A 27,626-nucleotide genomic window follows, 5' to 3' on the forward strand; every position below is an offset into this window, starting at 1 on the left:
CATTAAAACGTATTCAAGAAATACAACTGGGGAGGCTCGACTGTCTTCACTGGCGTCCATGAATGGAGAAGGACTTCTTACTGGAACTAAAACACACGGATGTACTGAACAACCGTGAGATTAAACTCTTTGTTAACAAAGAAAGGAGGATGGACTTTGTCTTTAAATAGTGAACAGCAGCTCTGGTAAGTGAACTGCTTTTTAATTAATAGTGTTCATTTTTTTTATTGTACAGGAATGTCAGGAACAAGAACGCCAGTAAGTACAAACAGATCAACACATTCTTTTTGATGAGTCATGTTTTTTGCTGAGAAAATACAGATTATCATTGTCAATATAATTTAAACAGATTCTCTGGAGTTGATTGTTCTGCACATTGGTGTTTTGTGTGTTAAAGTATCAGTGTTATAGTTTACATGTACATGTGCTGCTGTGTTACTGTTCAGTAAGCCAGTGTGTGTCAAGAGTTTACACTTTCCCTCATTTCACCACACAGTACAGTTTGAAGTTCTGAAAGTGTCTGGTGGTGTTTGAGTTCTAGACATGAACTGTGAGTGTGGCTCATTGTGCTCCTGCTGCTCCTTCTCTCTGTCTGTCTGTCCTGAGCCACAGTCAGCTCGTAGTCTTCCTTTAGGGGGCTGGGACTATCCGACGTCAGACCTGCACGTGGAATGTCCACTTCCTACTTGCTGCAAAGTAACAGCCGCAACCATCAGCCTGAGGAAGAACTACAAAAACACAGATATTGCAGCATTTCTGCTGCTCCCAGTTGTGAAGGAAGATCAAGTAAGAGGCGGGTCCCTTTGAACGAGGAGGAAACTGCTGCAAGGAGCTACGATCTGCAGCACAAAATGATCCTGGGACTATGAGCAGAAAGCTCTTCATGTACCTGGAACAAAAGGAGACTTCAGAGGGAGAATGTAAGTGAGTATAGAGAGAGTTTTAAGCAGTGTCTGTGTTCTGGCTGGGGAAGGAATGTTCTGCTTATACAGGGCGTGTTGAGGAATGTCAGGCCAATCATATACAACACTTCATTTAATACTGTAAAACTGGCTTAGAGTTCAAATGTATCGGACGGATTGGTGCTCATTTTGCAGGCTTCATATCCAAGATGAGCTCATATGGGTTTTAAAACCAACACAATGAATGTTTTTTTAATCTGCAGTCAGTTATGAAAAACTACATTTTTGTACATTAAATCTTTATTTGCACTTTATTTGATATCATGTGCAATGAAGGCATATTGTTATACTCTTACAGGGAAGAGTCAGAATTACTAGCAACAGTAGAGATTTAGTAATAAACATATTACATTGCAGGCATACTGCAGGAAGAAACTTCCTTGAAGGACTTCTCTGCAAACATCGTTTTGGTCTTAGAATAAAGTACTCTTTATTTTGATAACAGCAAAATGTACTTATAGCTGCCGTAATCAATATTTACATATAAACAAGATATCGAATGACAAGGGGACGCTCTCAGTGATGAAGCCACAGAGAATCATCACCATCTTTACAGCTCCCCTCGGCTCGGCCTTTTTACTCTCTTTTAGCTCATTGTTTGGTTTTTAAGCGTGGTCAGAACTTTTCTGCTTTGGTTCATTCTCCGTGCTCTCCTTTACCCACGTTTCGTTGAATAAGTCCAGATAAAGCTACAGTAGCTCAGCAGCAGACACAGTTAGAGTCTAGCTGGTGAATAGTGGAGCAGTTAGCAGCTAAAGAGACAGATGTGTTTCTCAGGAGTTGGTGGAGACCAAACCAGAGCTAGAAGAAGGGAGAACATTGGACCTGATTTGTCAGGTGGACAGAAACATGACTTTAAATGTATGAAAGTTTGCTAACATGTTAGCAACAATAACTTTATAAGGTGATAACATGTCAGATGTTGTTTACAGCTTGTTTTGCTGCCCCCAAGTGGCCAACAAAAGTAACAAATGCTCCTTGAATGCAACCTTTTCATTGATTTATGCCACTGAAAGATGAATCAAATGAGCTACTTTCTCCATTATGGGTTCTTGGGGGGGGGGGGGGGGGGGGGGGGGGTTAATGTCCGAATGAAGGTGGGCGCTCAAGTGGCTACTAGAGTTCTTGGAATAAGTTTTATGGGTGACTTAAAGAGTGCTTGGTATCCTCAAGATAAGAGCACTTTCATTTCCTTGCAGTGATGGAATAAGTTGCCACATCCTCTATAAGTAAAAGTACCAGTGCAATGATGTAAATACTGTAAAAGTAAAATTTCTGCACCCAAAATTATAATGCAAGTTAAAGTACTGAAGTATTAGCAGCAAAATGTACTTAATGGGAATACGTTTATTTGCTCAATTTCATGTCTGCGGTAAGAAAAGCCTGGAGGCTGTTAGCCTAGCTTAGCATAAAGTCCGGAAGCAGGGGGAAGTGCATTTGTTTAACCCGTATTTAAAAAGAGAAGTAATACCAACACATGTGGTTTTAGAGTGAGTTACGTTGTGTGACTATTTCTTTATCGGGTGATGGTGTTACCTGCAGCTTAACTGACTACAGCTTGAAGATCAATGCAATGAAATGGAAAAAGTGTTCCTTAGAAATAGAGCAGTAAAAATGATAAATGAACTTTATCTGTCTTATACTCCAACAGTAAATAGATCCTTCTGACATCTTGATTTGTCACAGCAGGAAAAGAGGTGTAACCAACATTAACGATGACTCCGCTCCAGGAAGCCAGTGATAATAATTGGTTACACTTGTACAAGGGAGGATGGCCAGAGTGTGAAAAACTAGCAATGAACAAATGCCGGTTGTTTTTATTTCTCTTACAGGCTCAGTTTCAGACTAGCCTACATTTTCTCGTATAACCTGTTCCAGTTCTGTGGACACACGTGGATCCTGGCTAATACCATAGCCAGGTTTCTCACATTTGGTCAAGGTAAGGTTCATACAAATAAAAGGGAAAAGGATTCAATACTGTGCAATGTGGATTTTTAGCTTTCTGAGCTCATCATGAAAGAGCGACTCTCATTATTGGTTTAAACTCAGGAGAGCAGGAATAGGCTTTAATTCTCATTAAATGGCACATGTTTGTATGATGCAATTTGATTTTTGACTTTGCAGATGCCTTAGCAGACACATTTTACTCTGTTGGCTTCATGATGAGTTTGTGCCAGCTGCTCTCTATCCTGGAGCTTTTCCATATCGCTGATGGGATTGAGAAAGCCAGACTCCTCCCTCGCTTCATCCAAGTGTGTATCAAACTCAAAAATGAATCATGTGGATGTTATAAAATGCTCAAATGTGTATTCAAGAGTTCTTCATCCATTTGAAGCAGTGGGTGGATTGTGTTGTCTGTTTTTTAGGTTATGGAGAAGAACTTCCTGCTGATCATGGTCATCATGCTGGAGGAGGTCCAGAGTAAACCAGTGGTGTGTGCACAGCTCTTCTTATGGAACATTCTGGACCTCCTACGGTGAGCATGTGACTTAAGGCCTGTGTCTTCCATTCACTTCATCCATCCGGTTTGTGATTATGCTGCAAATTTTAGGTCCTCCAGGAATGCAGGAGCTGCACTTCTCCCAGGTTTATTTACTTAAAAAATATTCTTTACACGTTTGTTTTTTCCCCACTGGCAATGGTGACAATGATGTATGTCTATTAATCGTTCAAATAGTTCGGTCCAAAGCAAGATATCTTGACAATTCAGTCGTTTTCAGTAATGCTTTCTGTCAATATTCATGCTTCCCAGAGGATGATCTCATAGCATTTGTATTTCAAACTGCCTGTGCCAAAGCACACCGACTGTAATCCTGCGGGACTATTCGACTTATTCTCCATCTTCCGCCAGAAAGTTTGGTGCGCTTCTCCTCACACAGCGTTGCCAGCACCTGTGTAAAAAATACATCAAAACGTGCGGCCTGATGGGGAATCGTGTGGAATGACTTTTCTCAGAGATTGGCCCAGCGGTTTTCCCAGACCGTGAAAAAAGGAGCAAAATTTCCACATTGACTTAAATGGGGTTTCGGCGTGAAGATAGCAAAAAAAAAACTTAACTTTGGCCCCATATTGACTAGCCATAATATAACGTAGAAAAATGATTCTAAGTTTAAAACGTAGACAGTTTTCATGAACTCACAGATTAAGTTTCAGGAAAATTTGGGTCCATTTCAGATTCTATAATGGGTGTGTATTGCGCAGTTTAGAGTGCGTGATGTCATCGCTAGAGTGAAGAGGCGCTTCAGATTCTTGTGAAAAAAATATTTATCTTTTGCCATTGACTCCAAAATTTTCACTCTTCATGCATTGTTCTTTGGTAAAAAGTTAGCTAATTGTGTACTGGTCTAGAGAAATGGAATCCCACAGATTTACACATTTGACACAGAAGCCTGTAATTGAGAGGAAAACCAACTTTCTGCTCCATAGAGACCAATGTTAAATTTAGCTTCAAAAACATCTTCCACAGAACACGGTACCCCATTTCTAGATCGCCAGTTCAGCCACATTTTTTACACTACAGACACAATTTTTACAGGATCTGTTCTTCAACTCATCCTTCCTCTCATTTATTAATATCGGAGCAATAGGAGCTACGGTTATGGGATTTGAGAGGTGTTTCCCTGTTTAATCTCCATGAAAAGGCTGCAAGGACACAGGTGTTTCTGATGAAGCTCATTAGTGATGTTGATAAACACAGAGACTCACATGACTTGGAGATATTCAGGGAAAGATCGTTAGACCTCCTGTCTGTCTGCCTGTCTCACTCTGTCTCTCTATCTTTCTGTCTGTCTCTCTATCATACAGTCATTCAGGTCTTAGATAGTTTCAAAATAAAAGCCCCATAGAGTAACTGTATCTTAACATGAAGCTCAGAATGAGGTTTGTACAGAAATGATGGGAGCATTAGCTCCCATCATTTCCAAAGGCTTCTCAACCAAAGATGTACATGTCCAGTACAGAAATGACGGGAGACATTTGTGGACTGTCCATCACGAATACAAGATTCAATCCAAGAGTATGAATCTAAAATGCAGAGAAGAGAAAAGCGATATCTCAATTGAATCTCAACGATACTACCGGTAATATTGGCGTGTATATATATATATTGCAACGTCTTCGGGCAGTAGAAGCCACACTGTCAAAATTTCTTGCAAAATTTTCTAGTTGTGTAATACTGTGCCGTTGTGCCCTGTGTGATGCCAGGTACCCACATGAGCTGCTGTGTGTAATGGACACACCCTCCATCCCCATGCTGTGGACCCGCTACACACTCTACATTCCCTTATACATCCTGTCAGTGGCCACTGAAGGTGACTACATCTTTTATCCACTTCATATCTACTGTAAAGTTGTGAAACTGGCAGTTTTACAAAATCGCACCAAATGGGCCGGCATGCCTCAGACTGCATCTCACTACATTTAGGGTCATCAGTTATACGGTGACATGCTCTGAACACTGTGAGCTGCTTCAATGTGTTGCGGCTGCTTTTCATATAAGGGAAGTAGTGGGAGCGTACAGGAAACGAGTTGGCACAGCAGAGCCGATGATAAAATGTCAGGAAGTGTGTGGGGAAAGAACACGTGTTCACCGCATACAAACAGCTGAGAAGCCCCAGAATATCAGTAACACACAGACGGTGTAGTCAGTGAACTACTCACCACTGGCTGACTGTGTGCTGATCCCATGTTACTTTAGTAGGACATGCTCTTTATTAAACCGCAGCAGAATATTTTAAGAATCCTTTTCTATCAATGAATGAACACCCCTGAGTGACATATCTTGTGGATATTTCATATTATATTGCATGCATAACAATAACAGTACAGAATAACTGATAAACCGTACAAATATCCCAAATAGTGAACAATAAATGCATGAATTTGAGATGGGGTTTCCTGTTATTAATTCTTTGTCTGTATTATGTATTTCTTTAGATCATTTTTAACAATGTTAGATACATATTAGGCTTCTTTTTATCATGTGAGATTTTTAAAAATGTTATATCTCAAATAATAATCATCCAAACTTAAAAATAACATTTTTAAAGCTTTTGGCGAACCAGAGCTTTAGAGCAGTGTTTTTCAACCTTTTCTGAGCCGCAGCATTTTTTACATTAAAAAGATCCCGCGGCACACCAACAACCAAAAAAAGTTACAAGTACAGCATATGCTGACAATTTGATGACAAGTCTCTTAATGTGTTGATCCTTACGAGGCTTTTCATCTGGGTCGGAATGTTGTCCAGGGCCCAGTTCAGTCTGCATTTTTTTCCTTTTCAAACATCGCTGTTCGTCTCGTCACCGCAACCTCTCCCGCACATCATTTAAGTCTACTGTCTTAAATTAACAAGGTCATTACTGCGCTACCTACTGCCACCCACTGGCATGGAAGAGTATTTGTTACTTAGTCAGCCACTCTATTGCAGCTCAGACGCTCAACAATGGCAAAGTATTTGCAGCAACTAAATAATGTTGTTTTGGACCACGGCACACCTGACGATCTCTCAGTGTGCCGTGGCACAGTGGTTGAAAATCACTGCTTTAGACAACAGACATACTGTGTGAAGGATGTAGAACTTTAAAGGAATAGTTCAGCATCTTGTATGTGTTCCTCTTCCTCCTCAGGTGTCACTATATACCAGGCCCTGCTTTATGTGGAGCCAACAGCAACGAACGCTTCCTCTTTGAATTCAACAGTGTCAACACAGGTTCACCTCCCCTTCCTCCTGATGGTCTACCTGCCTGTCCTGGCTCTTGGTGAGATGTTAGCCAGCATTCAGACTGCATTGGAGAGGACAGTTTGAGTAACAGAGTTTGAAGGCTTATCTGACGCCAAAACACTGAACATCTTTTGTCATGATGATTACCAGATAAACCGTAATGACCCTGCAGTTTTATGCACACAAAAAAGAAAAACTGTGTGGGTGCCGCCCCACACTGTGCCAATACAGCACAAGATGGATGAGGGGGCTGTTTGTGTCATCTGTAATGTGATGTTACACTAATGAAAGAGGTGCTCTACGTGTTTCTAAACAAAGGAAAACATTCACCCTCTGAGTCTCTTTTCCGACACTTTTATCATGAGGTTTTGGGGGAGTTACTTGTTGGAACTACTTCTTGGTAAACAACAGCTGGCTGCAGCTTCTTCCTGTCAGTCAGGATGCCAGGTTTGGTACTATTGTGCCTGTACACAGACTATACTCTGTGCTCAAACCCAAAATCTGGCAACCCATACTACAGGCGGAGGCATCATTAAGAATCCTACTATAGCGAAGGCATGACCCGCCCCACTCCCCTCTGATTGGCTTACCCTGATATTTATACCCAAACTAATCTCACTCCTCATGACCAAACCTAACCAATCCAACCAACCAAGGCAACCAGCACTAGCCAATCAGAGGCAGAGCGGGACAGGTTATGACTTCCTCATAGTAGGATAGCAATCTTTTTGCAGCTGTACAAAATGACACAGCGTCTTGTTTTTTTTCTGACTTTCTAACAGTAGTGTTGTCTGTTTAAGGGGCCTCTGTGACCGTCTGGCAACTGCTGAAGGAGAGACATCACCACCTGGAGAAATGGAACAAGAAGATGAAATGGAAATGACACCTTAAAGAAGTCCTTCAGGATATTCCTCTGAAGTTCATCAGGGACTACTTTTTTAAATTCTGTGAGCTTGATGTCATCACAATGTGGGATCATTAAAATCTGTATTTTCTAGAGAACTTGAACTCAAGTGCCAGAAACTCAAACTCAACATCCTAAAATATTTGAACTTTTAATGGGCATGTATTGACAGGGCACGTTCCTCTTGACGTTGTGATTGGAGTAGAGCTACCATGGCAGTGCAGTACAGAGTCCATGTCACTGAAGTGAGCCTCACACATCCAGAGCCGTCGCTGCATCCATGTCCAGCAGTCAGAGGCAGGGAAGATGTTCCAGTCATGTTTGTGTGAAGAGCCTCTGTATGCGTTGCCACGGCTCCTCTGGGCTACCAGCCGTATGCTCTGGTCCACACAGCTTTCTTCTTGAACTCAGCGGAGGACTTCAGGGCCAACAGGGCAGCTGAAACAACAACCATCAGATAATGCAGACTTCTATGGATATTTTCATTGTTGTCTTGTTTTTTGTCCATCACCTGCCTACAACACCTTTTTAGGATCACTCTACATTGCATATCATGTTAAATACACATAATACACATATATAATATGGTGTAAATAATCCAGCGCCTCTTAAATCATTTTATACTGTATATACAGTATTGGTTACAGACTCTCTCCACTTATTTTGATGGCATATCCTTCCTCACAAAACATTTGTAAAGACCATTTTTTTTTGTATATTTTGAAACCTGCATGGTCTACATAAGAGTAATAATTGACATTGTTTGCAGATGAAGGTCTCCTGTCAGCAGTTTTACATACTTCTCTTATATAATGATGGTCTGTTGATGATGCTCCGTCAACTGGCGGCCCGCGGGACAAATACTTGCCAAAGCTTCCCATCCGATATGCAGCATTTTTTATTTCTATATTGAAGCAACCCCTTAAAAATTTCAGATGGAAATAATTCTATTAGAAATAATTTAGTAACCTTAAATATGTGCGTTCGACCCGTGGGTCATGAATCCATCCGTCAGCTCATTATTAGCGATGCAGGGGTCAGGCCTGCCTCACAAAGCTGTGCTTGCTTCACTGGTTGAGAACTGAATAGCAGTAACATGGGAAAAGTGAAACTGCCCCGACTGGACAAATTTGCAGTTGATGATCCTGTTCTATGGGGACATGCTTTCAGGGACACTAGGTGTAGTACCACAGTTGGCAACTGGGACAATTGGCAGCACGGTATCCACCTCTCTTAATTCGGCCCAGTTTCAAGCCTCACAGATGTAAATCAGTCATGACATCACTGTTAGTCTCTTAGTCCAGGAGAGTGTTAAGACTTCAAACACTGAGTATTGGAACATCACGTAATGGAATCATGTTCCCTGGACAGAGAGGTTTCTGTGGAGAGTGAAGTGTGAGTCTGAAATGTCATACGGTGTCATTTTAAGAGCATTACTGTTTCCGGGGCTCAACATTTTATAAGGGAGTATTGTTTGCTGTTGTTTCTGCATTCTTTACCTTTGGCTGTGCTGACGGTGGTGGCTGACAGAGTCTGTTCAGGACCTTCTGTGATGCTGAAAAGCCAGTCTATGAACTGAGACACACAAACACACGCTCAGGTTGTCGTCATCTTTCTCTAAAAAAAACGTAGTGATTGTTTTTCACAGTGCAGAATATTAAACTCACTAACCTTGTGAGTCTGGCTGCTCCAGGGCTCTTTGTCCAGCAGCAGAGCCAGGCTGCGGGACATACCCAGCAGGCACTGCGGCAGGGCGCGGTCCGTGAGCGACTCCTCACCGTACAGACCGTGTTGCAGAGTTTGGGGCTTGGAGTCGGGGTGCCATGGGAACCACTGGGCCCTGACGCCGAGGAGGAGAGGCATGGAGTGGTCGCCCCAGGAAACCACAGCAGCAGCAAAGACCTGGAACAGGAAGTCTGTGGCCTGCAGGAGAAGAAGGGAACTCTACGTTCAGATCATTTGAATGCAGGCTGTTCAAAGAGTTACACAAATAGAGAAGAGATGTAAAACTGCTTGGGAGCTTATGACACCAACAGTATGACAGATCATCAAGCAACATAGTTCAGTGTGTCCACTGCTGGCAGAATCAAGTTGTATTGTGGGTAATGTAGGTGCCATGTTTTGACAAGGACAAAGAATGTGTGGAATAAGACGATTCTAACTACTGCAGATATGTTGCACAATATATTCTATTCTTCATATTTTAATCACAATTCTCTTCTATACAGCTTTCATTTGAATTCAGATACATTGTACATATTTGATTATTTTATAGTATTTTTTGTGTTGTTATTCAAATTTTCTTCTGATCTATATTTAGGTTTCTTGATTTTTGTACTTGTTTTTATTTTCAAAATCATTTTCTCTTATAATGTGTATGCTATGAACCAATACACCTAAACTAATTCCTACTGCTAACACGATTGTTGGATTGAAGCCACCAATAGCCACTAATATATAAATATTCACTATTTATATATTCACTATTTATATGGAGGATGCTGAGATCCAATATGCCCCGTTCAGCTCGTCATACAATATTTGGTGTCTTTAGAAATTCTGAGATCCCTGACCAATGCACAGCACAGTGCGATTGTGTGAAGATGAACCTACAGGAGGGTACTTTAGATATTAATCTGGTATATTATAAATACTTGGGTCTAATTTCTATAGAACTGTAATCACATTTACAACCTGTCTGCTTGTGTTTCTTACACCATCGGACTTCATTGTAACAATGGCACCGTGTTCACACTTATCAGAAAACATCCGAAGTGAAAACTACAAAAATACAACCCAAGTTAAAATAAACCAGAATAATCCTTTAAAATAAAAAAATGGTAATTTGTAACAGATCATCTGATGGATTTTTAACTGTTAAATACGACCAACAAAGTGTAAAACCCGTCTGCACATTGAACTCATTTTAGTGACGAGAGTGGAGCTGCATTCCAAACCGTGTCAGGAATGACTCTCACCTACATGCTGAAACATCATCTGTGGCATGTGGTAACAACACACTGACAGCTCTACAAATACCTCACTGCAGTTTTCCAGCATGGCTCACAAAAACATACCAGTTTGGTGTCTCCACATGTGATGGAGGTTGCACCGTAGGCGACATTTCGGATGTGTCCCATTAGCTCCAGCAGCCACTCCATTCGTTTCGAAACGCCTATGACGAAGAATAAACATTATTGGACATTAACATACTGTACAACTATGATACACGTGTGATACCCCAGAGAGAAAGATAAATAAAAAGAAACCTTGAGAAGAGGCATACTATGTGTTGCCTTGCTTATAAATCAATCATTATTTATAGAATTTAGAAATTCTTGACTTTGGTACCATCTAGTGGACGTATCAGAAACCGCCATAGTTTTTTTTTACCTTTGAAAGCTTAGTATTGTTTTGCCACTTGTGAATGCAGCGAGAGCAGCTCCTAACCTGTATTGGGGCTGGTGGCCAGGCGACACTGGTAAAAAGTCTGCAGGAGGAGCCAGCCAACTCTGCGGCGTGGCCAACCACGAAGCACACCGGCAATGACGTCATTGAGACCCAGGAGGGGAACTCGGCCTTGGGAGGTCAAGTAAGCCAGGACGAAGCAGGTCTTCTCCATCTGAGTCTAAACAGTACAGAGTTTTCACTTTCATTTACAAATATACACATTGTCCAGCGCTATTTTTCCCCTGTAGCTTTTTAAACTACTATTAAAAAATTTACTTGGCCGCTCTCCAATTGTAGTATCAAAAAATACATTGTGGCTTGCAGAATGTGTTAGCATGCTGCTAGCCACTAGCCTGCACCAGTTTTTATCTGGATTGTCTTGTTGTTTTACTAACATAAATGTATACCATCAGAATTATCCCAATAGCTTTAAGCTAGTTGAGGCTAGCTATCCGAACTCCACCTCAACCCACACATGGTAGTTTTTACATGTCTGTTTGTGTACAGATTAAAGAGAACATGTTGCTCAGTGAGCTTCTGAGGGGTTGGTAGGTAGATATTTTAACTTTGGACAGAGCAAGGCTAGTTGCTTCCCTCTGCTTCCTTTATGCTAAGCTAGGCTAACCACATACTGACTCCATTTCTGTACTTAACACACAAGAATCTTCTCTGAAAAAAATATGAATATTTTCCAAAACAGGTCAAAGCAAAATTGGACTGTAAGGATTATATTTACAATAAAATCTAGGAATATCAGAAATGTGTGGTAGACACTCTGTCGTTAAGACATAAGCCATACGCTACACCATTTACCGTGTTAGCACATGACACAAGCACTTTGCTTTTTTTCAATATACCATTTACTTATCGGCTCTTTGTCACATCATACTGTACCTCTGTGACTCGTGTGATCCGGTCAATCTCTGAATCAGACATCTCAGACAGACATTTGGCGATTCCCACGTACAAATCCACTTCATTATCCTAAAACAAATGAATTCATCAGCAGCAAAAGAAATAGGTGGATATTCTTGGTGAATGGTCTGTTGAAATCACAGCCGATTAAACAATTTAGTCTCAAGTTTGTATGTAAACAGTCAACCTATATTGTCAAATGAAGATTAAAAGCTGAAAGCAGGTGAACTGTCAGCTGACGAGTGAAAGCAGCTGTAAAGTCAGTTTTAGTTGGGCAAGGAGTCACTGGGCAAAAATCTCATAGAACCTTTCATCATTAAAGTGGGCTGAGAGAAAACTAGACTTCTGCACCTCCTCTTGGTTCCGTCTTCCTATTGGCTGTTCTATAAATGCACAAGGGTGTGCACGTGCCTTCAGGTAGACACTTCAATATTGTAGCTCTGTTTTTGCCTTTTCCAGAAAACTGCCGACCTCAGCTTTAATGTGTAAACTGAAAGCAGTTCAAATGTCTGTTGACAAATAATATCTGAACTCACAGTTGAAAAGAAAAAAAAGTTAAAGTTGGTTGGAAAGTCGGTTAATGTGTAGAAGGCAGTTAAAGTGTGAGCACTGTTAACAGTTGAAGTAAACTATTGACAGTGACAGCAGCTGAAATGTCAGAAGAGGTAAGTACTTGATGAGCAAAATGTATTCATTTAATGTTTAGCTGTTAAAAGCATTTGAATTGTCACGTAAAGTGTAAGAGACAAAAGTGATGGTCATTTCAGGTGTTGAAATATCAGTTGAACTGTTAATCATGAAAGCAAATGAAGCGTCAGCTGGTGGATAAACATTAACAGAAGTTGAAAAGTTAGTTGAAGAATAGAAATGAACTGAAGTGTCATGAAAGTAAGAACTTTCTGAACGTGTGTTTCATTTCTGCTTGGTACCTGGATTTGGTTGGGCAGCAGGGTGAAGATCTTCTCAGTGGTGGAGCAGAGGATGGTCCAGCAGTTGTTGGGGGGGTTTTGGAGAGCCATGGCCTGAGCGAGGCCCTGCAGCAGGGACCGGCACAGGGCCAGACGCTGGGGTCGGAGGTCCTCCTGGAACTGCTGCAGGCCCAGACTCTCCATGTGGACCTGGAGCTTGTCCTCAGCAACATGCTTCATCCACAAGCCCAGGCTCTCAAACAGGTGAGCCCGAGTCTGGTACTGGAGGAGAAATATAAACCCTCCAAAGTCATTTTTCACTGTATTACAAGTAGGGCTCGGTATTGACCCTCAATACGTTTGGTACCCACTATCTGTAGCACTAACTGTCAAGTACAAAAAGCCACAGTGAACATCTGGTCATAATTGAAAACTTGTTTACTTATACATTTCCTTAGATAAAAATCAGTCAATTTTAAATAGCATTTTATTAAGCTAAGTTCTTATATGTCTGCTGGTGTTTAAACAACATGTGCAGGAAGCTTTTCAAAATCATGAAGTATGAAGTTAAAATTATACTATATGTAAAAAAGAAAAGATGAATTCAAGTTGGGATACATTTATTTTTGTAAAATTGTTTAACATTTGCTCAAACTAGTTGGCATTTGCTTGTGGATTGAACATCATAAATGACTTACTAATTGTCATAAACATTTGTAAATAAAGACTTTGTAGATTATGAATATTGAGACAAATTTCTCTCCATAAAGCAAAGTAACGTTATTGTAGCTCAGTTAAACAGACAGCTGTCAACTTACAGCAACCGAAAAGAGTTTGCATTACAACCATGTGGTAAAGCAGTAAAGTCGAGCATCAATGAAGCAAGGGCCAAGACGGAGCGCCATGTTCCACCCACATACAGGTGCATCTCAATTAATTACAATATCATCGAAAAGTTCATTTATTTCAGTAATTCAATTAAAAAAGTGAAACTCGTATATTATATAGATTCATTACACACAGGGTGATATATTTCAAGTGTTTATTTCTTTTAATTTTGATGATTATGGCTTACAGCTAATAAAAACCCAAAATTCAGTATCTCAGAAAATTTGAATATTGTGAATAAGTTCAATATTGTAGACTCATGGTGTCACACTCTAATCAGCTAATGAACTCAAAACACCTGCAAAGGTTTCCTGAGCCTTTAAATGGTCTCTCAGTCTGGTTCAGTAGGCTACACAATCATGGGGAAGACTGCTGACTGGACAGTTATCTAGAAGACTTTGAGGGGAAGCCACAAAGAATGCTAAAGAAGCTGGCTGTTCACAGAGTGCTGTATCCAAGCATATTAGAGAGAATCTATGGACCTAAACCCCAGAGAGAATCTATGGACCTAAACCCCAGAGAGAGTCTATGGACCTAAACCCCATAGAGTCTATGGACCTAAACCCCAGAGAGAATCTATGGACCTAAACCCCAGAGAGAATCTATGGACCTAAACCCCAGAGAGAGTCTATGGACCTAAACCCCAGAGAGAGTCTATGGACCTAAACCCCATAGAGTCTATGGACCTAAACCCCATAGAGTCTATGGACCTAAACCCCAGAGAGAGTCTATGGACCTAAACCACACCAGACCCAACAATGCAGACGAGCTGAAGGCCCCTATCAAAGCAAGCTGGGCTTCCATAACACCTCAGCAGGGCCACAGGCTCATCGCCTCCATGCCACGCCGCATTGATGCAGTAATTCATGCAAAAGGAGCCCCGACCAAGTATTGAGTGCATACTGTGTACTGTACATACTTTTCAGTAGGCCAACATGTCTGTATTAAAAATCATTTTTTAAATTGGTCTTATGTAATATTCTAATTTTCTGAGATACTGAATTTTGGGTTTTTATTAGCTGTAAGCCATAATCATCAAAATTAAAAGAAATAAACGCTTGAAATATATCACCCTGTGTGTAATGAATCTACAGTGGGTACGGAAAGTATTCAGACCCCTTTAAATTTTTCACTCTTTGTTTCATTGCAGCCATTTGCTAAAATCAAAAAAGTTTATTTTATTTCTCATTAATGTACACTCAGCACCCCATCTTGACAGAAAAAAACAGAAATGTAGATATTTTTGCAAATTTATTAAAAAAGAAAAACTGAATTAAAGCTGCGAGCAGCGATGAACGGGCCCTCGCAATCTGCAGCGCGTCGGGGGTGCCGGCGGGACTCCGGCCTGCGCGTCAGAGAACGTCCGCGACCGTCGGACAGCGCGTCCGCGAGCGAGACGTTTTTAATCCCGCGTGGACCGCCTGATGCCGGAAATGATGCTTTGAAATAGTCCGATGCTTCCTGTATCCGCTGCCTGGCGCTGCAGAACGTGTGCAAACATGCATCATGTAGCTCTGTGTCAAATGTAAACCACATTGTGTAAAAGTCATGTAAATCGGATGGTGTTTGTCACTAAATGCAGATTTCCTTTCGCCAGCAGGTGGCGCTGAGTATTAGTGAAAATTATCTTGTAGACATCCTCAGGCCATGAGTGTTATCAAGCATGTGAAGTTTGAGACTGTTTGGAACAAGTCCAGCTGAGTTACATCAGCTTTTTTCATGGGGAATCACGTAAAGTAGCCACCCGCTACGGCTAAACGATTCCGTCAAACGTAAAGCTTTTGATAACTTTTAATCACGACAGTCTTGACATGATACTGACAACATTTAAAGTGGATCTGATGAAGTCCCTAGGAGGAGTTCGTTAAAGTATAGCGACTAGAAATAGGCCAGATTCTATGGAAAAATGACACAAAAATGAAATTTGCCGACTTCCGGTAGGGTTTCGAGCATAGTCCCAAGAGACTTATATTTAAGTCTCCATAGGATACATGTACCCTCCAAGTTTTATACATGTAGCTGAAACGTAGCGCTAGGGCTGCTGTTTTGAAATATTGTAGGGGGCGCTATAGAGGCAATTTGAAACGGTTAAGCCAAAAACCCATATACACTATGTCTTCCTATGACCTATGACACATGTACAAAGTTCCATGAGTTTTTGAGCATCCCAACCCACTAAACCATCAGCTTCCTTTTTCATGGCGAACGATGGGTCGCCACGGCAACAGCGTTCAACGAAAACGCACAATATTCATGATCATCCATCATCAATGTCTTGAGACTATCCTTACCAAATTTGAGACTCATCAAGTCACCTGGCTAGGAGGTATAAATAAAAGTATAGAATATGACATTTCCTTTAGCCAGTAGGCGGCGCTATGAGTTATTGAATTTTTTTTCAATTGCCGTATGTTTAGGCTTGAAGTAGCATCATGCATAAGAAGTTTTGTGCGGATTGGATAATGTACCTTGGAGTTATAACAACTTATATGAAATTATTTTGTCAAAAACAATGAGGGAAAATGGCCGCCACGCCACGTCAAGGTTCTTCGATGAAAACTCTCGATTTTGATAACTTTTAATCACAAAGGTCTTAAGAGCATCCTGACCAAAGTAGAAGTTGATCGCTTAAAATCTCTAGGAGTTCGTTAAAGTAGGAGGGCTAAAATCTGCAAAAAGTGACAAAAAGTGACAAAAAGCACAACTTCGCGGGTTTGCTGTAGTGCCCCCTAGTGGTTGAATGCAAAATAATTCTCAGGTTATGTTCCACGTTGAAATGTGCACATATGCTGCACATTTGGTAATTTTAGGACAAACGGTTGAGAAGTTATGTGTCTTGATATTAAGCCACGCCCCTAAGAAGTTTATTGGTCCATATCTTGTAAACGCTAAGAGATATAAAAAAGGTTGGTATATCTCGATTGGTAGCAATCGGACCCAGCATGTAGGAGGAGTTTGCAAAAATGTGTTTGACACTAAATTCAATATGGCGGAAAATCTAAGTAGGCGGAGCTTAGGGGTCTGAGAGGCTTTTTTGTAGATCTAGTGGTGTCGGACATGTGTTTTGAATTTCAAGTCAATCGGACATACTGGCCGAGGGGCGTCACCGGTCCGACTTGTAGGGGGCGCTAGAGAGCCATTTTTTTTACACAGAAAGATGCATCCTTTTTCAGATGGCTATTTTCACCAGGCCTAACAAGTCCCCAAAATATGGTGAGTTTTCATGCATGGCAAGTACCCCCAAAAAGCTCCCAAAGTGTAAAAATAAAAAGCCGGAATAATAATAATAATCCTTACAGTTTCAATAGGGCCTTCGCAGGCCCGACGTTGTCGGTTGCTCGGGCCCTAAATATCACATGGTCATAAGTATTCAGACCCGTTGCTCAGTATTGAGTAGAAGCACCCTTTTGAGCTAGTACAGCCATGAGTCTTCTTGGGAATGATGCAACAAGTTTTTCACACCTGGATTTGGGGATCCTCTGCCATTCTTCCTTGCAGATCCTCTCCAGTTCCGTCAGGTTGGATGGTGAACGTTGGTGGACAGCCATTTTCAGGTCTCTCCAGAGATGCTCAATTGGGTTTAGGTCAGGGCTCTGGCTGGGCCAGTCAAGAATGATCACAGAGTTGTTCCGAAGCCACTCCTTTGTTATTTTAGCTGTGTGCTTAGGGTCATTGTCTTGTTGGAAGGTGAACCTTCGGCCCAGTCTGAGGTCCAGAGCACTCTGGAAGAGGTTTTCTTCCAGGATATCTCTGTACTTGGCCGCATTCATCTTTCCTTCAATTGCAACCAGTCGTCCTGTCCCTGCAGCTGAAAAACACCCCCATAGCATGATGCTGCCACCACCATGTTTCACTGTTGGGATTGTATTGGGCAGGTGATGAGCAGTGCCTGGTTTTCTCCACACATACCGCTTAGAATTAACGCCAAAAAGTTCAATCTTGGTCTCATCAGACCAGAGAATCTTATTTCTCATAGTCTGGGAGTCCTTCATGTGTTTTTTGGCAAACTCTATGCGGGCTTTCATATGTCTTGCACTGAGGAGAGGCTTCCGTCGGGCCACTCTGCCATAAAGCCCCGACTGGTGGAGGGCTGCAGTGATAGTTGACTTTGTGGAACTTTCTCCCATCTCCCTACTGCATCTCTGGAGCTCAGCCACAGTGATCTTTGGGTTCTTCTTGACCTCTCTCACCAAGGCTCTTCTTCCACGATTGCTCAGTTTGGCTGGACGGCCAGGTCTAGGAAGAGTTCTGGTCGTCCCAAACTTCTTCCATTTAAGGATTATGGAGGCCACTGTGCTCTTAGGAACCTTGAGTGCTGCAGAAATTCTTTTGTAACCTTGGCCAGATCTGTGCCTTGCCACAATTCTGTCTCTGAGCTCCTTGGGCAGTTCCTTCGACCTCATGATTCTCATTTGCTCTGACATGCACTGTGAGCTGTAAGGTCTTATATAGACAGGTGTGTGCCTTTCCTAATCAAGTCCAATCAGTTTAATTAAACACAGCTGGACTCCGATGAAGGAGTAGAACCATCTCAAGGAGGATCAGAAGAAATGGACAGCATGTGAGTTAAATATGAGTGTCACAGCAAAGGGTCTGAATACTTATGACCATGTGATATTTCAGTTTTTCTTTTTTAATAAATTTGCAAAAATTTCTACATCTGTTTTTTTCTGTCAAGATGGGGTGCTGAGTGTACATTAATGAGAAATAAAATGAACTTTTTTGATTTTAGCAAATGGCTGCAATGAAACAAAGAGTGAAAAATGTAAAGGGGTCTGAATACTTTCCGTACCCACTGTATATAATATATGAGTTTCACTTTTTGAATTGAATTACTGAACTAAATGAACTTTTTGATGATATTCTAATTCATTGAGATGCACCTGTATATCTAGATATATTTATTTATTTATTAACACTCTTTGGATCTAGATAAAGGACAAGAAGCCCACATCTGTCACTTAAGTTTGCAATTTGACATGTGGTCAAAATATGTGCTGTGCAGTACAGTATAATTATATATATATATATACACACAGTTGTGTGAAAAAGTGTTTGCCCCCTTCCTGATTTCTTATTTTTTTGCATGTTTGTCACACTTAAATGTTTCAGATCACCAAACAAATTTAAATATTAGACAAAGATAACACAAGTAAACACAAAATGCAGTTTTTAAATGGTTTTTATTATTAAGAAAAAAAAAAAATCCAAACCTACATGGCCCTGTGTGAAGAAGTGATTGCCCCCCCCTGTTAAAACATAAATTAACTGTGGTTTATCACATCTTTGGAAAGCTGAGTTCAATTTCTCTAGCCACACCCAGGCCTGATTACTGCCACACCTGTTCTCAATCAAGAAATCACTTAAATAGGACCTGCCTGACAAAGTGAGGTAGACCAAAAGATCCTCAAAAGCTAGACATCATGCTGCGATCCAAAGAAATTCAGGAACAAATGAGAAACAAAGTAATTGAGATCTATCAGTCTGGAAAAGGTTACAAAGACATTTCTAAAGCTTTGGGACTCCAGCGAACCACAGTGAGAGCCATTATCCACAAATGGCGAAAACATGGAACAGTGGTGAACCTTCCCAGGAGTGGCCGGCCGACCAAAATTACCCCAAGAGTGCAGCGACGACTCATCCAAGAGGTCACAAAAGACCCCAGAACAACATCCAAAGAACTGCAGGCCTCACTTGCCTCAATTAAGGTCAGTGTTCATGACTCCACCATAAGAAAGAGACTGGGCAAAAATGGCCTGCATGGCAGAGTTCCAAGACGAAAACCACTGCTGAGCAAAAGGAACATAAAGGCTCGTCTCAGTTTTGCCAGAAAACATCTTGATGATCCCCAAGACTTTTGGGAAAATACTCTGTGGACTGACGAGACAAAAGTTGAACTTTTTGGAAGGTGTATGTCCCATTACATCTGCCGTAAAAGTAACATGGCATTTCAGAAAAGGAACATCATACCAACAGTAACATATGGTGGTGGTAGTGTGATGGTCTGGGGCTGTTTTGCTGCTTCAGGACCTGGAAGACTTGCTGTGGTAAATGGAACCATGAATTCTGCTGTCTACCAAAAAATCCTGAAGGAGAATGTCCGGCCATCTGTTCGTGACCTCAAGCTGAAGCGCACTTGGGTTCTGCAGCAGGACAATGATCCAAAACACACCAGCAAGTCCACCTCTGAATGGCTTAAGAAAAACAAAATGAAGACTTTGGAGTGGCCTAGTCAAAGTCCCGACCTGAATCCGATTGAGATGCTGTGGCATGACCTTAAAAAGGCGGTTCATGCTCGAAAACCCTCCAATGTGGCTGAATTACAACAATTCTGCAAAGATGAGTGGGCCAAAATTCCTCTACAGCGCTGTAAAAGACTCATTGCCAGTTATCGCAAACGCTTGATTGCAGTTGTTGCTGCTAAGGGTGGCCCAACCAGTTATTAGGTTTAGGGGGCAATCACTTTTTCACACAGGGCCATGTAGGTTTGGATTTTCTTTTCCCCCTTAATAATAAAAACCTTCATTTAAAAACTGCATTTTGTGTTTACTTGTGTTATCTTTGTCTAATATTTAAATTTGTTTGATGATCTGAAACATTTAAGTGTGACAAACATGCAAAAAAATAAGAAATCAGGAAGTAATGGAGCTACTGTTTTATGACCTCAAACATTTCTTATTTTATATCTTGTATCTTTCTGTACTGACACGTTTGTTACCTTTAATCCAACATATTTGCAGAAGCTAATATATCTGGGATGAGCTAATATCCGCCAATAACAGTGCGTGAGACAAACCTTGCTGAACAGTGTTAAGACGTTGACTCTTCCATCCTCCATGTTTATCTCGGGTTTATCTCCCGTGTACTACTCTACATCCTGCACCAGGAAACCTTGTCTGTGCTGGGCTGATGGCAACATTCGCTAATTGACACTCTCTGAAAGTTCGATGCTGTGGACACATTTCGCTCAATACTCAAGAGGAACTTACACTGAGACTGTGCACAAGGGGCGGTGACAGCCAGGAGCCCAGAAAGAGAGAGGCACTCTGAGAGGACTGAGCCTGACATGCTGCCAGCAGCACACACTGATGCTGGACATCCTCTCCTGTCGAGGACAAAAAAGATGCTGAGCTTGGACTCTGCTAGCCCTGAGGCACAAAGAGACACATGTGTAAGAGCTCTCACCGAAGCTGAGCCTCATCAGAGGAGACAGGACAGCACTCCAGTTGACGGGCGGGTACTGGAAGCTGGTTCCAACCGATGCCAGTGGGGTCAGAGCAGATTTAACCAGAGCTGGATGAGCAAACTCTGGACCTGGGTCCAAAGGAAGAGAGTGACAAGTAAAATTCAAGCATATGCAGGCAATTTATGTGCTATATTTTCAAATCTTATGTTCAAATGTGTGGCATGTTGTTGAAAATAACATTGTTTAACACATCAACTAACCTTTTTTTCCAGCCTCTGTGATGAAGTCAATAATGGATCTGATGATGCTTCTCTCTGAGAGGTAACTGAAATCCTGAGGCACTGAGAACATGAGAGGAGGACACGGAGAGAAATAAAGACAAAGACACCACATCGCTCCTCATTGTGAAGACGGACAATAACTGCAGTAGGCTCCATCCCAGTCAATGGTGACAACGTGGAGGATCACAGTGGGACCGTGCCGTTCCTACCTGCTGTGTGACTGTGACTGGTGGACACGTGGGACAAATGCAAATGACCAACCAAACAAGCACTGTTGGACCGCAAACCAATGGCTCCTGAGAATGTTATGATCTGCAAAAGAGAGCAAGACGAGCCAATGTGTCTATTACATTGTATAGTATCTTCAGAACAAGCAGGAATATTTCATAGAAATAATACAGAAAATAATAAACAGAAACATCATTTTGAAGTACTGCAACAGTGGCCATGCTTTACTCTAGGTTTTGGAAAAAGCAAGTGTCTGACACCTTCACAGTATCAAGAATAAAATGTGTCATGTGATATACCTGTGTGATGGCTCGAATAACCTCATTCAGCCTGCTCTGCTGCTGGGAGGAAAGCTCCAACTCACTTGTTTGCTGTAACACAGAAACATTCAAGGACTCATTAGAGCAAACATGAATTATTACAAATAGAATTACTTCACTCCCAATATTTAAAAAGTGGAACAATTTATTGGCCCCTTGGGCCTGATTGCCAGACAATAAAGTACTTAAAGCGAGGATGGATAACGTATTTTAGAAACATTTTGGTTACATTTGTTGAAATCCTCACATCTCGACAGCAATCAATAAATCAGATTCTCTGACAAAAAAAAGAAAAAGAATTCTTAGTCATTTTGGTTGTTTACTTTCATTATTATAATTTTAGGGGAATGGCTTTGGAGGGATGGGCTGTCAGAGATGCCGACTTGGCAACTTTCCAACTAGAGTTAGTGAATTTTGGAGCTAGTGCTAGCTGCTTAGATTGGAAAAGATGGTTCAGGCATATACCACATAACTAAATTCAACATCCTCAGATCAATTCCAGCCGGGACCATTGCTGCATGTTATACCCCTGCTAATGATCAAACTGACTGGGATTATTTTGTTTAGTAGTAAGTTTTGCAATAATTTATGAGAAACGTACATTAGTCATCTGGCATTAAAGGTTACAACAATTCAAGTTTTTCTCTGTAACTCTCTCTAGAGCCCACCTCTGAAACACAACATGAGAGGACGAAGAAGTAGAGATAGGTGCAGGGTCCATTTATGTTTTGATAGTTTTGATAGTTTGCTTATTGTATAAGTGTACAAACGAGACAACGACTCGCATTTTCATCCACCAGGAGACTACTTTGTCAGGAGGAGAGCGTAACTCAGCTCCGGGATACGGACCTCCAGTTAGCGGTTAGCTGTCCCAGCACACAAGTGGATTTCTTACCTGAATGAGGGAACTCTCAGATCCGACTAAAGCCACGAGGCCGTTGATGGCAGCCAGTCGCTGCATAGTGGGACAACCCTGAAACACCAAGACAAGTCCTCGACTCAACATTCAACAGACAAGTTACACTGTTCATGACAATTAAGCTTCAACTTAATTATATTACTAGACTTGTATTATTACTGTGTGCAGTTTATAGTTTGCAAGTAAAATGTAAACTTCGGCTTTTGCTCTCCACACAGACTTTACCTGCATTCAACCAAAGCCTATTGGAACGTGATTGGTCAATACTACTTGGACTACAAACGGAAACCAGAAGGCTTCCGATGCCTACATTTTGTTCTATTGCCTACAGATTCTACATGTGAATGCAGAATCTGTTTATAGAGATTAATGGTGTATAAATATAGTATCTATTGCAGTTGTGAATAGGAGAGTTAATGTAAATGTAGGACCTCGGCCAATAAGATCTTGATCCAAGCAGCCAGCAGACGAGGATGGATGTCCTCTGCTTTACCATGGCCGGACATTGACAGGCCGTGGACCACCAACCCTAGAGCCAGGGAGAAGCCAGGAGTCTGAACAGAAACATCACAACAGCATAGAAACCGGGGGTTAGACTATAGCGGATGCCTCAGAATGGCGCTTAGTACAAAATACTGAATCCTATTTTTTCTATAGCAAAAGCGACCACATTTAACAGAGGCTTGATTACCTGGTATTGGTTTAATGGTATAGGAGTCTACTCTGCCTCCCACGTTTTAATTGCTTCTTGATTAATTATCAGTTTGTACTTTGACTTGGCTTAGTAATGAGCAGTGTAGCCAGGATGAACAACTCATTTTAACACAGACAATTCTTAATTCTCAGAATTTCGTCTCTACTCTTTGCAGATGATGTGGTTCTGTCGGCTCCATCAGACCTCCAGCACACACTGGATGAGAGTCAGTACCTCCAAGTCAGAGGCCAGGCTTCCCTGCCAGAAAACACTGGATTGGGCGTCTGCTCGTTCGCTTCTAGAGGATCACATACAGTATCTCATCTGGCCTGGGACCACCTCAGGATCCCCCAGAGAAGCAGAAAATCGTTGTTGGTTAGAGGGACGTCTAAATGACCTTGCTTATGCTGCTACTACCAAGAATCGGTCCGGATAAGTGACAAAAAATGGATGGAAGCAAACAGAAAGGGCCATTTATTCAGAGGGTTTTCAGAGAATCTTTCAAATCAGTGTGGCTCAACATGGTCTGTTTTTTATGATGTTGTCAGGACATTGTGTTAACATCAGAATCACCATGCATGGAGCAGCTGCTAACGCCCCCAAAACAACCTCATTGACAAGAGACTCTCTCCTGCTGACCTGCTGGCTCTCCTCAGTCAGGGTGCGCAGAGTGTTCATGACCTCCTCCGCCTTGTCAGCATCTATAAGTCCTCCGCTGAAGGCCGAGACGCTCACACACGCCACAGAGTACGCCAAAACCTGCACAGTTGGACGTAGTCAAAGTTACAAAAGAACTATTATTACAATCCATTTTCTAATAAAGGTTTTCTATGGATACCATTTACCCTCATAAAACAGCTAAATTGACCCAAAAGTGAGAAACATACTGCCATTAACTGAGACAAAGGTTTCCTATCAGTGTGCAAGTCACTGGACAGAATATTGCTGAGACCTCTAAAACTCTATCGTAGTATAACTGGTTTGTACCTCCTGCAGCATGCGTCCCTGCCCGCTGCTGTCCTGCAGGTTGGACAGTAGTTTGTCCAGTGTCAGGGTGACATGGACATGTTGGTCTTTCTGTCCACTGCTGCAGAGAGCTGCGAGCACCAGACCCAGACCTAACATACAGCCAGTACTGAGGGAGAGCACAGAGGAGGAAACTGGGTCATAAGACCAGTGAAGCTGATCAATGGGCTTTCTTTACTTTACTTTGTGGGAAATTATTATGACAATGTTGACTCTAATGCTCACAAAGCAGCAGTTGGAAACCATTCAATGGTATAAACCATACCGCATATTGTTATCCTCTACTGGTTGGTTAGTACTGGTAAGCACTCAGCACTCACTTGTATTCCAGGTTGGGGTTAAAGGAGCAACTTTCCAGAGCATCCAGAGAGCTGAGGAGGAGATCAGTGTCCTTCTGAACAGAGACATCACTGGATAACAGGGAGAGACAATCAGGTTAACAAGAAATGACGGGTTAAAGCGTGTGCTGGCGTCATTACTACAGATTCAGACTCTACCTAAGGCGTTGGTGGTGCAGACTGGACAGCACCATGCCGAGTGCCAGGCCCGAGTGGAACTGGACAGCCTGGGAGTCGTCGGCGGTGGGGGAGCCCGGCAGGCCGGCCTGCAGCGCTGACAGGACCTGTCCCAGACCGTCCCTCTGCCACACCACCAGCACTGGGACCAGCAGTGACAACGCCAGGCTGGCACAGGAGCGAGCTATGGCACTCGCTGTGTTCTCACCTGAGTAGGACCGCTGTGAGGGAAGGAGGAGGGAGTTAGAGTGGATTGACAGCTTGAAGAGGCTGCAGACTGACACAGCAGCAGATCCCATTAATCCATCATTACTAGTCAGTGAGGAGAAAGTACAGTACGGCTGTAGCACAGTTAGAAATGAGGAAAGAACCAAGGACACCTACAGGAAGTTAAAGCTCATTACATGTCATTTTCTCAGGAGCCACTTCATTAATAACACAAGCTCAATTGCTGCAACTTAAAAGATAGCTTCAAATGATTTCTGTCTTAAATCAATACTCCTATTCACATAAGTATCTATTATTGGGTTTCCAGGTGTTGGGGAGTTTACTGCATATGTGAAAAGAGTAGTATAAAGCCTGTAGTCTCCAGATGGAGCTGTGTGAAGTCTGTGTGAAGTCTGTCCTCAAGTGATGTTACTTGAGTCAGTGTCAGCCAAAACCACTTCATAAACTGTGACTAGCCTTTTGTTTTTTATATTTGTTTCATCACACACATAAAAAGATGATTTAATGGGTTTTTATCTCAAGCGTCAAGGCAATATCAAGAGTAAGATTGAAAACTGGATTAAACATTTGAATGACATGTGACTACATGCTGTAACGTACCATACATTAAAGTAGACATTGTTTCTCCCATACTGTCTGTCTGAATATCTGAAACGCTCTGTTTTAACGCTTCTGAAAAAGCCCAGTCTGCTCTGATTGGTCAGGGCTATGGGTCTTCCGTATCTGCTCGGTCTCTGTTTTCACAGCTCCTGCACCCATTGACTCACTGCGTGTGTCAACTACACAAAGTTTAGCATTACTGTATAGTTCAGACGTCACAACCTTACTGAGGGCCTGACGGCTCGTTTAAAGACACAGTTTCTGATCACGTGCTTTGTGCATTTCTCCGTGAAGCAAGCGTTTCATTTGGATACTGTCACAGTGTTTATAGAGCACCTAGACCTGCTTTATAATCAGAACAGACATGGGAATCTCCCTTTCTACAATATGGGACCTTTATCTGCTGACATATTTATAGTAGCTTTTAGGACGAACAAAGAACCCAGATGAAACGTACATGTAGGAACCATGGGAAGACTTGTCCTCTGGCCTTGTAGCTGCTACTGCTGATGCTGAGCAGGGTGTTGACAACCATGGCCAGCCAGCTGGCTGTGGGCACAAACTCTGGTCCAGCCTACAGCAAAAAAGTCAGTGAGGAATATATATTTCCTACACTTGGAATCCCATCATGAACTTGATCACACCGTTGTTTGGGGGACAGACCTGTTCTGAGGACCAACACTAGGACGCAACTAGGTAATAGAAGTTGAATGGTTGACAATGCAAACCTTTGCAGGAGACTCGGGGATGTTTAACTGTCTCCCACTCCGGTACCGGAATGATTTAAGGGTCTAGTATTTAACAGTGAGTTTAAATAGATTTGCTTTCTTGTTGCTTTTGCTCTTCAGATTATTATGACCAGACTTATCCTTTAATAACACACATGACATTGTAGCAGGTTGTTTTGCCAGTGTGCCTGATAACACCTGTTTAAGATCACTATAATATCATAGCATCTCTTTGATTATTGACAGATATACATTATGATCTTGACTATGAATAGACTGGAAGGAATGTAATTATTTATTACATTTTTAAAAAACAGATCAATCTACTGCCTGTTGGGACAAAACCCACAGTCCATGAACAATACGTACAGTAATAATTCACTTTAATAACATGCATACTACTGTTAATCATAACAATAATTGTGTTAATTAACACTCATTTTATCACATTTTTGTGTCAAATTAAAATAAGATTACTTCAAAATCAACACATGATTTACATATATAAAAGAAGATAAATATAAATTAAGAAATAAATGAACTTATTAACCATCCCTTTCGTGAAGCACACCAAAGGTGAAGTTATTGAGTTTTACATATTGTATCGTGTCACATAGTGATGAAGTAATATATTTCATAACATAGATATTGAGATTGTTACCCTGAGGCTGCCGTCTCCATCAGCAGGCAGGTTGCTCTCATATTTAGCCAGGACAGCAGCCAGGCCGCTCAGAGCCAGGATGGAGTTTCCCTGAACTACAGGACTGTCCCTGAAGAACACAGAGAACACACTACTGTTAGCATTGACACTTTACATTTGTGATCCAACTCTGTATTTCAAGTCGTAAACTCCACCATTTTTGTTTCCTGTGGAAGTAAAATGTTGTGAAGCAGGACTCACTTTGTAGCAGCCTTGATGACGTCTGCCAGCTGATCTCTGGCCCTGAGAGGGACGAGAAGACAAAGACGGAGGGACGAGGAAGAAAGGATGAAAGAAAGAGATGAGAAACGCGGTATGAACGGAGGACTAATGCAATGAATAACAGCATGTATTCAAAGACACACTGACACACACTCCCTCCTTCCATCAGCTCTTTACTTTGTGTGTGTCTGTCTTAAGGTAACCGACTGTAGTTTGAATGCTATTTATTGATA

The 27,626-nt window shown here is 41.7% G+C and overlaps 2 protein-coding genes across 4 annotated transcripts in view; one reads left to right on the plus strand and one right to left on the minus strand.

The window, feature by feature from the left end:
- Window positions 1-723: 723 nt before the first annotated feature.
- hacd4 (3-hydroxyacyl-CoA dehydratase 4) lies at window positions 724-8,353 on the plus strand. 3 transcript variants are annotated; one of them, XM_076087213.1, is made up of 7 exons: window positions 725-924; window positions 2,795-2,901; window positions 3,087-3,214; window positions 3,329-3,438; window positions 5,166-5,272; window positions 6,587-6,718; window positions 7,482-8,213. In XM_076087213.1, the coding sequence occupies exons 1-7, from the start codon at window positions 866-868 to the stop codon at window positions 7,562-7,564; spliced, it is 726 nt and encodes a 241-aa protein (XP_075943328.1). In that variant the 5' UTR covers window positions 725-865; the 3' UTR covers window positions 7,565-8,213. The 3 variants fall into 3 exon arrangements, with proteins under 3 accessions (XP_075943331.1, XP_075943328.1, XP_075943330.1); XM_076087215.1 differs by having other exon boundaries at window positions 762-920; XM_076087216.1 differs by lacking the exon at window positions 2,795-2,901 and having other exon boundaries at window positions 724-920; window positions 7,482-8,353.
- Window positions 5,743-27,626, minus strand: part of focad (focadhesin) — a 59,694-nt gene continuing 37,810 nt past the window's right edge. The window contains exons 24-44 of the mRNA XM_076087212.1: window positions 27,373-27,414; window positions 27,133-27,241; window positions 26,201-26,317; window positions 24,898-25,136; window positions 24,721-24,810; window positions 24,362-24,509; window positions 24,014-24,133; window positions 23,112-23,234; window positions 22,657-22,734; window positions 21,741-21,812; window positions 21,423-21,525; window positions 21,193-21,273; window positions 20,932-21,060; window positions 20,736-20,851; window positions 12,880-13,140; window positions 11,930-12,019; window positions 11,036-11,213; window positions 10,663-10,760; window positions 9,257-9,508; window positions 9,085-9,160; window positions 5,743-8,023 (exon numbers count right to left, since the gene is read on the minus strand). Coding sequence (XP_075943327.1) covers window positions 7,950-8,023; window positions 9,085-9,160; window positions 9,257-9,508; window positions 10,663-10,760; window positions 11,036-11,213; window positions 11,930-12,019; window positions 12,880-13,140; window positions 20,736-20,851; window positions 20,932-21,060; window positions 21,193-21,273; window positions 21,423-21,525; window positions 21,741-21,812; window positions 22,657-22,734; window positions 23,112-23,234; window positions 24,014-24,133; window positions 24,362-24,509; window positions 24,721-24,810; window positions 24,898-25,136; window positions 26,201-26,317; window positions 27,133-27,241; window positions 27,373-27,414 — 2,596 coding nt within the window. The 3' untranslated portion in view covers window positions 5,743-7,949. The remainder of the gene's footprint in view (window positions 8,024-9,084; window positions 9,161-9,256; window positions 9,509-10,662; window positions 10,761-11,035; window positions 11,214-11,929; window positions 12,020-12,879; window positions 13,141-20,735; window positions 20,852-20,931; window positions 21,061-21,192; window positions 21,274-21,422; window positions 21,526-21,740; window positions 21,813-22,656; window positions 22,735-23,111; window positions 23,235-24,013; window positions 24,134-24,361; window positions 24,510-24,720; window positions 24,811-24,897; window positions 25,137-26,200; window positions 26,318-27,132; window positions 27,242-27,372; window positions 27,415-27,626) is intronic.

Source organism: Anarhichas minor, unplaced genomic scaffold (assembly GCF_050575085.1).
Source record: "Anarhichas minor isolate MPS153535 unplaced genomic scaffold, ASM5057508v1 ptg000009l, whole genome shotgun sequence".
In the NCBI taxonomy this organism is placed as follows: Eukaryota; Metazoa; Chordata; class Actinopteri; order Perciformes; family Anarhichadidae; genus Anarhichas; species Anarhichas minor.